The sequence below is a fragment of the Salvelinus fontinalis genome, chromosome 3, assembly GCF_029448725.1.
Source record: "Salvelinus fontinalis isolate EN_2023a chromosome 3, ASM2944872v1, whole genome shotgun sequence".
NCBI lineage: Eukaryota > Metazoa > Chordata > Actinopteri > Salmoniformes > Salmonidae > Salvelinus > Salvelinus fontinalis.
In genome coordinates, this window is record NC_074667.1 from 41530844 (window position 1) to 41544877 (window position 14034).

At 43.3% G+C, this 14034-nt stretch overlaps 1 protein-coding gene across 2 annotated transcripts in view; it reads right to left on the reverse strand.

Moving 5' to 3' along the window:
* Positions 1-3802: 3802 nt before the first annotated feature.
* The window catches only part of LOC129848777 (S-adenosylhomocysteine hydrolase-like protein 1), a 72146-nt gene continuing 61914 nt past the window's right edge, over positions 3803-14034 (reverse strand). For both annotated transcript variants that reach the window (XM_055915876.1, XM_055915884.1), the window contains exons 15-17: positions 6061-6139; positions 5558-5678; positions 3803-5371 (exon numbers count right to left, since the gene is read on the reverse strand). In XM_055915876.1, the coding sequence (XP_055771851.1) occupies positions 5365-5371; positions 5558-5678; positions 6061-6139 (207 nt within the window). In that variant the 3' untranslated portion in view covers positions 3803-5364. The remainder of the gene's footprint in view (positions 5372-5557; positions 5679-6060; positions 6140-14034) is intronic.

A 14034-nucleotide genomic window follows, 5' to 3' on the forward strand; every position in this document is an offset into this window, starting at 1 on the left:
TGACCCTACAATGCCAGTGAATGGTGAAGATGTGAAGAAGCATTTCTGCTTGGCACAGCAGCTTTGGGTTGTTCACCAAAGCGCCAAAGAGCAAAGCTCTCCTATGAGCCTTGAAGAAATGACCTGTTTGTGAAGAGAACCTGGACAGGTTGACTCTGACCTGGGAGACATGCCCTACTCTGGATACGGTGCAGCATTCTCTGCAAACCAACTGAATATTGATGCCTTCATGGAGGACAAGGAGCTGTGCTTTAATGTCTCCCAAATGGTCTGCTGAAAAGTTGCTGTATTTCTAGATCCCGTCTGCCATCAACAACAGCCCTGCAGTCGTTGTAGGATCAGAAGACAGAGAAAATAGTAAGCGCTCTATGAATACAGTTTGTTAGTCAGACATGCTATTTAGTGAGTTACAACTGTGGTGCTATTTGTCGGTTTACAGTTGAGGAAACTTTGCAGCCTCGTATGCACTTGGCAGATTGATGCTGGAGGAGAAACCATGTGAGCCAACAGAATATAATGGATTTGGAGGTGAATATTTAAAATACTTATTTCAGGTGATTGTGAAATCGCCCATGAAAGGAAGTTTCCTCCGCTGTTTGGAGGGCGGTGTAGTCTGTGTCACCTATGGCAGCTATAGACGTCCTAGCGCTAGAAAGTTGCTTAAGTGAAAAATCCTCATACAGTTAGTTCCAGAATTGGGCCTTGATCACATTAGGTAAATAATCACTTGTTAAACAATGGTGCACTAGCAGTTTTTAATTCAAACACTGCAAAGTTTATTAAAGGGATCGGTACACATCAACCAACAGAAAGCAGAAGAATAATTAGCAGCATCTGTCACGTTCTGACCTTAGTTCCTTTTTTATGTCTTTGTGTCAGGTTGGTCAGGGCGTGAGTTGGGGTGGGTAGTCTATGTTCTTTTTTCTATGTTATTGTATTTCTGTGTTTGGCCTGGTATGGTTCTCAATCAGAGGCAGCTGTCGATCATTCTGATTGAGAATCATACTTAGGTAGCCTGTTTTCCCCATTTCGGTTGTGGGTGTTTATTTTCTGTTTTAGTGTCTGTTCACCTTGCAGAACTGTTTCGTTTTCTCCTCGTTGTTATTTTTGTGCAGTGTTCAGTTTCAATTAAATTATGACGAACACTTTACCACGCTGCATTTTGGTCCTCTTCTCCTTCACCAGACGAGAATCGTTACAGCATCAGATTAAAGTAAAACAACTTGAGTTGTGACTCAGCCAGACTATACATCAACCACTCAGATAATACACAGAAAAATAATACATAGTACTGTATAATTTAACATTATAATTGAATTTGCAAAGATCAAATAAAAAAGGTAGTTTTGTCACAACCAGAGGTACATGATGCGAGAATCGCTTATGTATACCACAGTGCTCCTTGCTTTACATCAGGGATGTGCACTGGCGCCCCGCGGCCCCCCTTTTGTTAGCATGCGGATCAATTTCACCCAAAAAATAAATAAATACATTTTAGGAACTCAACTTATTTTTGATAGTTGGAATAGTAGAATACACAAGGTGCAATTTTGAAATTTGGTTGTGTGCATCAGCAGTTTCTGTTATGTCAGTCACCGACAGTCACTCAATTAGCCCAAATTGCAAAACACTATTGCATACAACATCCAAATGACCCTGGACTTGTGAGCTGGTCAGATAACACTTAACTGCTAGACAGGGTTTCATAAACTGACTATATTTGTCAGTTATTATGACATCCTGCTAGTCGTTATGGTTCTGACAGTATAAACTAATCTAAAGTATGGGAGATTCAATTAACTAAAACAGAAATTGAATTCAGAGGCCTTGTAATCAACACAGTGCATGTAAAGGCATTCTGGTTTTACTTCATGGCATGCGTTTGGTAGTGCTATACACACAATATCCAAGAGAAGAAATAAAGATTTACTTTAACTTCAAAAACAATGGTAAGTCCAAAACAGGTCAATTCAAACTACTATGTTCTCTTACAATGGAAATAGGGGGCGCTGTTTTCACTTTGGGGAAAAATCGTGCCCAAATTAAACGGCCTCGTACTCTGTTCTAGATCATACAATATGCATATTATTATTACTATTGGATAGAAAACACTCTGAAGTTTCTAAAACTGTTTGAATTATATCTGTGAGTAAAACAGAACTCATTTGGCAGCAAACTTCCAAATAGGAAGTGAAAATTCTGAAAATGGGGCTCTGTGTCAGGGCTTGCCTATTCAATTGCCTTTTATTTATGGATCTGTATGCACTTCATACACCTTCCACTAGATGTCAACAGGCAGTAGAATGTTGAATGGGGTGTCTAGTTTGATGTGAGACCGAATGAGAGCTTTTGGAGTGACAGGTCCGCTCTATTGGCAGTATTCAACTGCGCACCAGGGAACCCCACATTGTCTTCTGAAATGCGTTAGGTGTACACGACAAAATCCTCCGTCTCGGATTTTATTGGATACATATGATAAAAACATCATAAAGTTGGATTTTCAACCGAGTTTGACCAGTTTATTCGACGTTTATTGTGAATTTTGGAATTTTTCGTTCCATGCGCCAAGAGTTCTTGGACATGTGCGCTCCACATGGCTAGCCACAGTTGCTAATTCGACAGAAGAAATGGACATTCTAAAACAAAACAACGATTTACTCTGGAACTAGGACTCCTTGCACTACATTCTGATGGAAGATCATCAAAGGTAAGAGAATATTTATGATGTTATTTCGTATTTTTGTGGTTTATGTTGGCTCCAACAAGGCGGAGAATTGCTGGGCGCTGTCTCACAATATTGCATGCTGAACGTTGTACTAAAGTTATTTTTAAAAAATCTAACACAGCGGTTGCATTAAGAACCAGTGTATCTTTCATTTGCTGTACAACATGTATTTTTTAGTAAAGTTTATGATGAGTTTTTTGGTTAGATTACGTGACTGTCCAAAATTTCTCCCGGACAATTTGGTGCATTATGGCTACGTATTCACAATATAAAACCACGATTTGTAGCTCTAAATATGCACATTTTCGAACAAAACATAAATGTATTGTATAACATGATGTTATAAGACTGTCATCTGATGAAGTTGTTCAAAGGTTAGTGATGAATTTTATATCTATTTGTGGGTTTTGTGAAAGCTATGTTGGCGGTGAATAAATGGCGTTGTGTGTTTGGCTATTATGGTGAGCTAATATAAATATATATTGTGTTTTCGCTGTAAAACATTTTAAAAATCGGAAATGATGGCTGGATTCACAAGATGTTTATCTTTCATTTGCTGTATTGGACTTGTGATTTCATGAAATTATATTATATGATATCCCTGTCGCGCTAGGCTAGGCTATGCTAGTCAGCTTTTTTGATGAGGATGATCCCGGATCCGGGAGGGGGGGTTCGGAAGCAGTTTGGGTACCCCCAATAAGTACAAATCTTTATATGAGACCACTACAGTGATGCACATCTTGGTGCATAGTGATTATATTGCAGAATCAGAACACTGTTGGACAGCTTTCAAAGAAGAATAGAGTGGATAGACATAATCCTACAAGTGATGAATACGTGCAGTAGCAGATGGGTTACAAGGCACTGTCACTTGACCAGTAACCAAAGTTACAACGCCAATACCCCGCCAACAATGTCCTTCTCACGCATATGTCCTTGGTTGTAATGCTCAACAGCTTTAAGTAGTGCAAAGAAGAAAGCGCTTTATCTCACAGTTGCATCAGCTAATATATACACAAATAAAACAGTATCTGTTGTTTCACACAGCTAAAATGGAAGGACAGAAAACACTGAAAATTGTACACACAGATGTGGTCTGTATTCAAACGACTCAGTGTCCCATGTTACCAAACCAGAGTGACAGTGCATGTCATTTTAAATGCACCGGTAATACATACAGATTATTTACCCTCTGTAATATTCATCGGCAGGTGGAACTAGAAAACAACATTACTCAACTGAATAACAACTCTCCTTATGGAGTAGACCTTCAATGTGATGGTGACATGAAACAGGCAAGTATGGATGCAGAGAACAGACAGAAGGACAACATGGTGATCAGGAACGTTAAGTGAAAAACAGATTCACGTCACACAAACAGGGATACTAGTTACTACTAGTAATAACAATACTAAAATCAGCCAACTACTGTATTTAAAAAAAATCACTTCAATAAACTTAATTCCACATTGTTTAGACCAGGAATGGAGAAATAGCAATGCACTATTGTCCTTTTAAATCTGATAAGACTCCTACAATGCAAAACATTCCAGTGTTATTACCATATTACCATGTGAGACTCAATCAAAACCAGTGCCAGATTGGATCGTCACTCTTCTGGTTACACATACCTTTCTGTATCTTACACTTCTAAATGTTGTTAGTGAAGATAATTGCATTTCTGTACTGTACATGCACACATATACAGTATATGATTTTCTTTGTATAGTTCGTCTGCCCTTTAGTCTATTTAAAAAATCTATTTAAGCCAGTTAAGAACAAATTCTTATTTACAATGACGGCCTAGGAACAGTGGGTTAACTGCCTTGTTCAGGGGCAGAACGACAGATTTTTACCTTGTCCGCTCGGGGATTTGATCTATCAACCGTTCGGTTACTGGCCCAACGCTCTAACCACTAGGCTACCTGCTGCCCCAATACAGTACAGTCAGTACAGGTACTCATATTTTCAATCAAACCTCAGTTCTGTTTCAGAGGAAGAGAGATAGAGATCAGTAAAATGACAAGCTGGTAGGTAACATCTATATGGGTATACACATGGTCCAGCAGGAAACGTGACAATGTCTTTAAATGGAACATTGAGGTTGAGTCTTTCTAGTGTGGAGGCCATTTCTCCCTGTTCCCTTGGCTGGAATGTAATTATTTGAGAAGAGCGACATCAATGCAGACAGAAAATATAAATCTCAATTACAACAATCCCCTTCCCTACACAATCAATTGGCACAATAATAAAGATCTATAAAACTACAAATAAAACATCAGAAAAATGTCTATTCTACTGGAGAGTGGGAATGAAATCAGATGTGTATATATATCTCAAGCACACAGCAGAGTTTAGGTGTTGTACTTTCAATTGGTCATTGATGACCAGTGGGGTCCTGTATGTTGGTTTCTTAGAGTGTGTATTTACAGAACTAATGGTGAAACTAAACACACAAAACAGCAAGTGAAACAGGGTAACACCTACTGTAGAAAATGAAGGAATAGGAGCTTAATTTGAAACTTTTTATTTTTTAAGTGAAGTGTCTCTAAAAAAACGAAATATATATTTCATTATCTTCTGGTCATCCAGGCCTTGTCCAAGTCAAGGAGTGCAGAGTTGTGGTCCGTTCATGCAAGCTAATACCTATGAATACCAAAAATGAAATTTAACATATTAGTCAAATGTATGTACTGAAGTTATTAAAACCTTCACTTAACTTGATTGGACCAATAAGAGCATTTGTTGTGGCTGTGGGGATGAAATGCAGAAATGAAGATAAATCTGATATTTTGTTGACATTTAAAGGGATGTTAGCAGGGACATTTGTACCTGTAGTAGTTGGGTTTGAATGGGCCATTCTTGTTGAGGCCCAGGTACTTGGCCTGCTCATCTGAGAGCTCCGTTAGGTGGGCATCAAAGGTGGGCAGGTGCAGGCTTGCAACATACTCATCTGAGACAATCACAACACACATACAATTATAGAAGTAATAAGCAATGTTTTTATAATTGTATTCAACAAATATTTGTGTCTGTATGCTTGAATACCAAATAAAAGTTACAGAATTGATTTGTAATGTCTCATTCACATCACCAGATGGCATAAGTAGGGCCTCAGAGATGGGTGAAAGTGGTTTGCACAGCTTGTCCAAAACAAGCATTTGTGAAACAGTATAATGTCCACAGAGACAGGGATAAAACAGCTAAAGCAGGAATTGTGTTGTGTAGCTAGCTAGACCATAACATAATTATAACTACCACTACAGACATTATTTATCTGTATTTTCTTGTAACGCGCCAAACATGGCAGGGTATAAGGGCTGTCCATTACTCACCCATCTTCTTGGGAAGCAAGTAGACATCCTGTTTGTAGCGGCCCTCTGGAGCATTGTACAGCTCAATAAGAGCCAGAGCCTGTTGGAGAAATGAAGCACAATACACAATCATTAGTATACACACAATCTCAAGAATAGATGGGTCGTTACAACAATTAGGTGCCTTTTGATTAGTGTAACTACTTTTGATCTCACGTTATTTTAACCGTGTCATAAAGAAACAGGTTCAACATCATAAAAAAACACGTTATTTTATTTTATTCGTTTCTCTATAATACTACTAGTCACCTAGCAATTTTATGAAGTTGGCTTTAGCCTGAAATGGCTTCTTGGTAGCTAGTTATCAATCAAGTTAGAGTAACTAGCTTGTCTAACTATCTTAGCTGGCATGCCTGCTGGCAAGGTTGGTAGACTTTAGAAAAGTAAGCAATTACTACATGTACTGAAGACTCACATTCCTTTCAATCTTTTACCCCTCGTTTACCATAGATGCAGAGATGCAGATAAGCATATAAGATTTATTTAAACAAATTACCATCAGACAGGAGGATACAGACAGCTCAAGAGGTATGCTTAGATATACAGAAAATATATATTTTTTTACGTATGATTATGGCTTTAGATTGCAGGAAAAAGCTATAACTTCCAGACGGGGAGCCGAGCCCCTCACCTGACCACACACCCAGACATCCTAACGTACCTTGTGCCCCTTCCGATTTTTGGGGTGCATGTGTAACACAGGTCAACTAATGTTGAACACTTATCGTTACTAGTGAGATTCCAGTAACCAATCATATTATACTATATTGCTATTGATGTTTAAGTTGACAGCTATTACAAATCAGCTGTCAGAAGCTGCGTGACAGGCAGTTTATTTTGAGCCAATCAAAACTCAATATTCTCTTTGTCCCTCTCCTAACCTCACGTTATACACCAGTCAGCGTCAACATACTGAAAAAAAAGAGCTAGAACGGAACATGAAGAGCTACTGCCATTCTATGGAAGAAAAACTAAGTTAAAAATCATTGAGAAGTTGTATGAAACTGAACTAAAAAGAGAGAACTGGATATTAACACTCACTTATCTATACAAACGTGCTGTGAAGGGATTGAGGGAAAGATTGACGACAGGATTTGGTCAGGTTTTTTGAGTATGGATTCAGTTCCACCAAAGATGGCGAGCCGCCGAGCCCAGGACATCGATAAGAAGATTTGCATGCAGAAATTTGCACTGCCATACTACGGTGTGATAGGATTTTTCTTGCAAGACATCATTGTATCATACAGTGCAGTGGGATTGTTATAAGCACATGCTACACTTAAACACCTTACAGTGTTTATTGATAGGCACAGTCACTCGCATTGATTCCATCTTAGTGATTTATAAGTCAGTATTGGGAATTGGTTTGTGTTCTGTGGATTCATGTTTATTGTATTGCTATTGAACATTGACATCAGATATCCTCAGATTAAGATAGAGTTGGGTGTACCCTAGTAAACTATAGGCAGGATATATGTCCGATATCTAAGTCTATTGTACTATTGATGTATTTCATTCATATTGAGCTCTGTCACGACTTCCGCCGAAGTCGGGTCCTCTCCTTGTTCGGGCGGCGCTCGACGTCGCCGGTCTTCTAGCCATCATCGATCCACTTTTCATTTGTTTTGTCTTGTTTTCCTCACACCTGGTTTCAATCCCCTCATTTACTTGTTGTGTATTTAACCCTCTGTTCCCCCCCAAGTCTTTGTGTGGGATTGTTTATTGTAGTGCTTGTGCACGTTCCCCGTGAGCGCACAACGGGTTATTTTGTGCCCATTTATCTTGTTGTTCTGGTTGCCGTTGGTTTTGCTTAATAAATCTCCGGTTATTACCCAGTTCTGCTCTCCTGCGCCTGACTTCTCTGCCGCCAATTACGCACCCCGTTACAGAATCCCACACCACATATGGAGTCAGCAGGAGCAGGTGCCCCTGGAATAGGGGTGGAGGAGAGCGTCCGGGAGCACGCGGCGATGATCCACCATCTCGGCGCCGCCATGGACCGCATTGTCCAAACCATGGACCGCTGGGAGAGACAGGGAGTTCCTCCAGCGCCTCCACCAGCACAACCGGGGCCTCCACTACTCGCCCCCTCTTCAGTGGGATTCGTCTCGCCCTTCCCTGGGAGTACGATGGGATGGCTGCACGCTGCCAGGGTTTCCTGTTGCAGCTCGACCTCTACCTGGCAACCGTCCACCCGGCTCCTTCAGGCCGTGAGAAGGTGTCCGCCCTCGTCTCGTGCCTCTCTGGGAAAGCCTTGGAGTGGGCCAACGCCGTATGGGGAGAAGGAGAAGCGGCGCTGGACCATTTCGAGGATTTCACCCGCCGCTTCCGGGCATTCTTCGACCACCCACCCGAGGGTAGAGCGGCGGGTGAACGTCTCTTCCGTCTGAGGCAAGGGACGAGGAGCGCCCAGGAGTTCGCCATGGCTTTTCAGACCCTGGCCGCCGGAGCGGGATGGAACGATAGGGCCCTGATCGACCACTACCGCAGCAGTTTGCGAGAGGACGTCCGTCGGGAGTTGGCATGCAGGGACACCACCCTCACCTTACGACCAGCTGGTGGACCTGTCCATTCGGCTGGATAACCTGCTGGCTACCCGCGGACGTCCAGATCGGGTTCTGTCGGTTCCATCCCCCAGCACCGCCGCTCCGGTGTCCATGGAGCTGGGAGGTGCGTAGGGAGACTGGAGGAGGTTCCGTCTCGTGCACCATCTGTGGCCGCAGAGGTCACACTGCCAGTCTGTGCCGGGTTGGTGCCTCTGTGGAAAGAGGCAGCAGGCAGGGCACTCTGGCGTCATCCCAGGTGACCCGGCACCATTCTCACCCAGAGCCCTCTGTTGCACACGTTTTTGTATGTTAATTTTCTTGAGTTTTCCCCGCATAAGGCGCTTGTCGATTCAGGCGCAGCTGGGAATTTTATAGACAGATCGTTCGCCCTTAGTTTAGGGATCCCCATTGTTCCCGTGGCTGTGCCCTTCCCCGTTCATGCCTTAGTCGACCATTAGGGTCAGGGTTGATTAGGGAGGCTACCGCTCCTCTGTGTATGGTGACGCAGGGGGGTCACAAGGAGAGAATCAGTCTCTTCCTCAGTGACTGTCCTGCGTTTCCCGTGGTGCTAGGCCTACCCTGGTTAGCGTGTCATGACCCCACTGTTTCTTGGCAAAGGAGCGCACTCACGGGGTGGTCGCGAGAGTGCCCGGGGTGGTGTTTAGGGGTTTCCGTTGGTGCTACTACGGTGGAAAGTCCAGACCAGGTCTTCACCGTGCGCATTCCCCCTTAATATGCCGATTTGGCTCTTGCCATCTCCAAAATTACCACCCCATCGACGGGGCGATTGTGCGAAAAATCCCCTGGTAGACGCTTCACTTCCCAGGAGTCACGTGTATCCCCTGTCACAGGCGGGGACGGCGGCTATAGAAACATATGTCTCCGAATCCCTGCGTCAGGTGTACATTCGGGCCTTCACTTCACCCACCTCCTCAAGTTTCTTTTTTGTGAAGGAGGGAGGTCTGCGCCCGTGTATTGACTATCGAGGTCTACCGCTCATCGCCACAGCGATTGAGTCAATGCACAGGGCGTGCTTCTTCACCAAATTAGATCTCAGGAGCGCTTACAACCTGCTGCGTATCCGGGAGGGAGACGAGTGGAAGATGGCGTTCAGTCCCACCTCAGGGCATTATGAGTACCTCGTCATGCCGTACGGGTTGATGAATGCTCCATCAGTCTTCCAAGCCTTTCTAGATGAGATTTTCAGGGACCTGCACGGGCAGTGTATAGTGGTGTATATTGATGACATTCTGATATACTCCAAATTAGCCGAGCATGTGTCCCTGCAGCGCAGGGTGCTTGGTCGACTGTTGGAGCATGACCTGTACGTCAAGGCTGAGAAATGCCTGTTCTTCTAGGAGTCCGTCTCCTTCCTAGGGTACCGCATTTCCACCTCGGGGGTGGAGATGGAGAGTGACCGCATTTCAGCCGTGCGTAATTGGCCGACTCCCACCACGGTAAAGGAAGTGCAGCGGTTCCTAGGGTTAGCCAATTACTACCGGAGGTTTATCCGGGGTTTTGGTCAGGTAGCGGCTCCCATTACCTCACTGCTGAAGGGGGGCCCGGTACGTTTGCAGTGGTCGGCTGAGGCGGACAGGGCTTTTGGTCATCTGAGGGCTCTGTTTACCTCGGCTCCCGTGCTGGCCCATCCGGATCCCTCTTTGGCTTTCATAGTGGAGGTAGACGCGTCCGAGGCTGGAATAGGAGCCGTGCTCTCTCAGCGCTCGGGTACGCCACCGAAGCTCCGCCTCTGTGCCTTTTTTCTCGAAGAAGCTCAGCCCGGCGGAGCGAAACTATGACGTGGGGGACCGGGAGCTGTTGGCTGTCGTCAAGGCTCTGAATGCGTGGAGACATTGGCTTGAGGGGGCTAAACACCCTTTTCTCATCTGGACTGCTTGGACCAGTTGTGTGGTTTTCATTTCACCCTGGTCCAATAGAGTTTAAGCTTGAACATACAGTAGCCCATAGCGTTAAGCAATTGTTACACATAATGCCCCTGGATGGGGGTAACTTGTTGTTGCACAAGGTGCTTAAGTTCAGAATGGCTGTCAGTCAAAACCCATACAGAGTTTTGAAGCAGAGACCCTGAACTCTGACATCATGTATAGCATGTTACTGTACAGCCACTGCATTCCAATTTAGGTGCTTATCAGTGTCCAAATCTGCCATTTTCAAACTGTATACGGGTATGAGTGTACAGGGCTACATGAAAAAATTACTACAGTAAGTGTCAAATAAAGTAACAGGGTTGATCTTAAATCAGAGCTTAATCTTAAATCAGCCATGAATCCCCTTGTGACAGGGGGAATGGAAGCTTGTTGTGTGCAAAAGGGAGGGGCAATTGAATGTAAGCTTCACAATTTTTGTTTTTATTGCTAAAACATTTCTAGCCTCTATCTGTGGCAAAGGGAAAGGGGGATACCTGGGGTAACAGGGTTGACGTGTTATGCTCTAACAATAAACATCAGAAAATGGCCATAAAGAGTAGAACCAGCTCACTTGCTTTTATACTATGATCTATTATTACATGTTCAATGTTTCTTTTGAAAAAGTTTTTTAAAGGAACAGTTTCACCATATTAAAATGAGAATTCTGTGCATGTAACAGGGTTTAGCTTAAAATTAGGGACAGGGTTGTTTTTTTTAATCTTAAAATGAATCACTAATCACATTTTTTTTTAAAGTTATCTTCAGAAATGACCTTGTCAGAGCAACAAAAATAATTAGGGCTTTACAATGATGGTGAATAATGTTGGGATTAAGTGGGTTAAAAACTTCACGTAGAAATTCACGTAGAAAAGTGAGTTATAGATCTGTCATTCTCATTGAAAGCAAGTCTAAGAAGGGTTTCTATGTGCGTTATTTATATGCTTCCCGTTCTTAATTAAGTATTTTACTTTCGGGTTTGTACACCAGCTTCAAACAGCTGAAAATAAAAAAATATTATTTTAGGTTATGGAAAATATATTTCACAGCGGTTTAGATGGTACAGGCATGGCCATGCACACCTCCAACTCAATCATCAAGTTTGCAGACGATACTACAGTGGTAGGCTTGATTACCAACATGACGAGATGGCCTACAGGGAGGAAGTGAGGGCCCTCGGAGTGTGGTGTCAGGAAAATAACCTCACACTCAACGTCAACAAAACAAAGGAGATGATCGTGGACTTCAGGAAACAGCAGAGGGAGCACCCCCCTATCCACATCGACAGGACAGGAGTGGAGGTGGTGGAAAGTTTTAAGTTCCTCGGCGTACACATCACGTACAAACTGAAATGGTCCACCCACACAGACAGCGTGGTGAAGAAGGCGCAACAGCGCCTCTTCAACCTCAGGAGGCTCAAGAAATGTGTCACCAAAAACACTCACAAACTTTTACAGATGCACAATCGAGAGCATCCTGTCGGGCTGTATCACCGCCTGGTACGGCAACTGCTCCGCCCACAACCGTAAGGCTCTCCAGAGGGTAGTGAGGTCTGCACAACGCATCACCGGGAGCAAACTACCTGCCCTCCAGGACACCTACACCACCCAATGTTACAGGAAGGCCAAAAAGATCATCAAGGACAACAACCACCCGAGCCACTGCCTGTTCACCCCGTTATCATCCAGAAGGCGAGGTCAGTACAGGTGGATCAAAGTGTTAAGTTCATGTTTTAAGTATCCCTATATTTCTGTTATTACGGGGCTATCACTCAGTCAAGAGTGCGCATGCGCAGGAAGTCGGGTGGTGGTTGGACCTAGCCTCGAGTGTGATGGCTACTTGTATTGTGTTCATATAGTATAGTAAACTTTGTTAAACTGGAACTTTGTCGTTGTGTCATTTCGAGTTAACATTGGTAGCAGAAGATGGCTTCTAACTACAACGTGCCACCTCGCTTCGACGAGAAGAGGTCGTACGAAAGTTGGAAAAATGAACTGGGAATCTGGACACGCGTTACTAATCTGGACGCGAAAAAGCAAGCACTTGCGGTGGTATTATCGCTGGAGGGAAGAGCGAGAGATACAGCACTGGAAATATCCCTGGAGGATTTGAACAAGGATGACGGTATGGGAACTTTGATCACAGCACTGGATTCTGTATTTCTCAAAGAAGAGAAAGACCGTGCCTACGAGGCATATTCAAACTTTGACAGTGTTACGAGAGATTTTTCGGTTGCAATGGCGGACTACATCATTGATTTCGAACAGAGGTACAATAGAATGCGCAAGTATGACATGGTTCTCCCAGATGCAGTGTTAGCGTTCAAGTTACTAGATACTGCTTGTCTAGATGGTAGGGAGAAACAGTTGGCTTTGACTCCTTGTACTGTGCTGACTTTTGCATCTATGAAGTCGGCACTAAAAAGAATATTTGGTGAGAAGACGTCTGTCGCGCCAATAACAGATGGAATGCAAGCGAGTGACGCAGCATATTACATCGAGCAGCACAGAAAAGGCGCCAACAAGTCACGTTCTCAAGACAACCAGAAGAGGGCGCCATTTCCAGGCACAAATCCACTGGACAAAAATGGAAGGAGATCAAAATGTGCTATTTGTCAAAGCACTTACCATTGGGTTAAAGACTGTCCTCATAAAAATGAACAAGTTAAACTAACAGAGGAAAATGTAAACACAGAGATAGAGCAGTGTAACATTACACTGTTTTCAAATGAATCTGCTTTTGATACTGAGATTTTTATAGTTGAATCCTTAGGATCTGCTGTGATTGATACTGCATGTACACGGACAGTGTGTGGTGCAAAATGGCTTGATAGCTATGTCAGTGAACTAAATATGAAAGAAGTACAAAATATGATTGACACACCAAGCAACAGAGCTTTCAAATTTGGAGATGGGAGAATTGTCCATTCTACCAAGAGAGTTAAGATACCAGCAAAAATTGGTCAGACTAAGTGTCACATTGAAACAGAGGTGGTCCCTACAGATATCCCCTTACTATTAAGCAAAGCTTCCCTCAAGAAGGCAGGGGCTGTACTAGACATAAAAAATGACCAGGCAGTGATGTTTAAACAACCAGTGACTCTTGAACTTACTACCTCAGGCCACTATTGTGTAAACATTTTAGACAAAGACATCACACAGACTCCATGCAAAAATGAGATTCTGACTGACACAGAGAACATAACCACTAAAGAAAAACACAAAGTATTGTTAAAGCTTTACAAACAGTTTGGACCTGATACAGTTGACAGACTTCAGAAGTTACTCAGCAGTTCAGGGAATAATGATGATGAGAAGTACAAAACTGGAAACAAAGTGTACTACAAACGAGTTGACTGTCAAGAGTGGAAAGGACCGGAAGTAGTCATTGGTCAAGATGGTGTGGTGATATTTGTGAGGCACGGAGGCATGACTGTCAGGGTGCATCACTCAAGATTGCGGAAA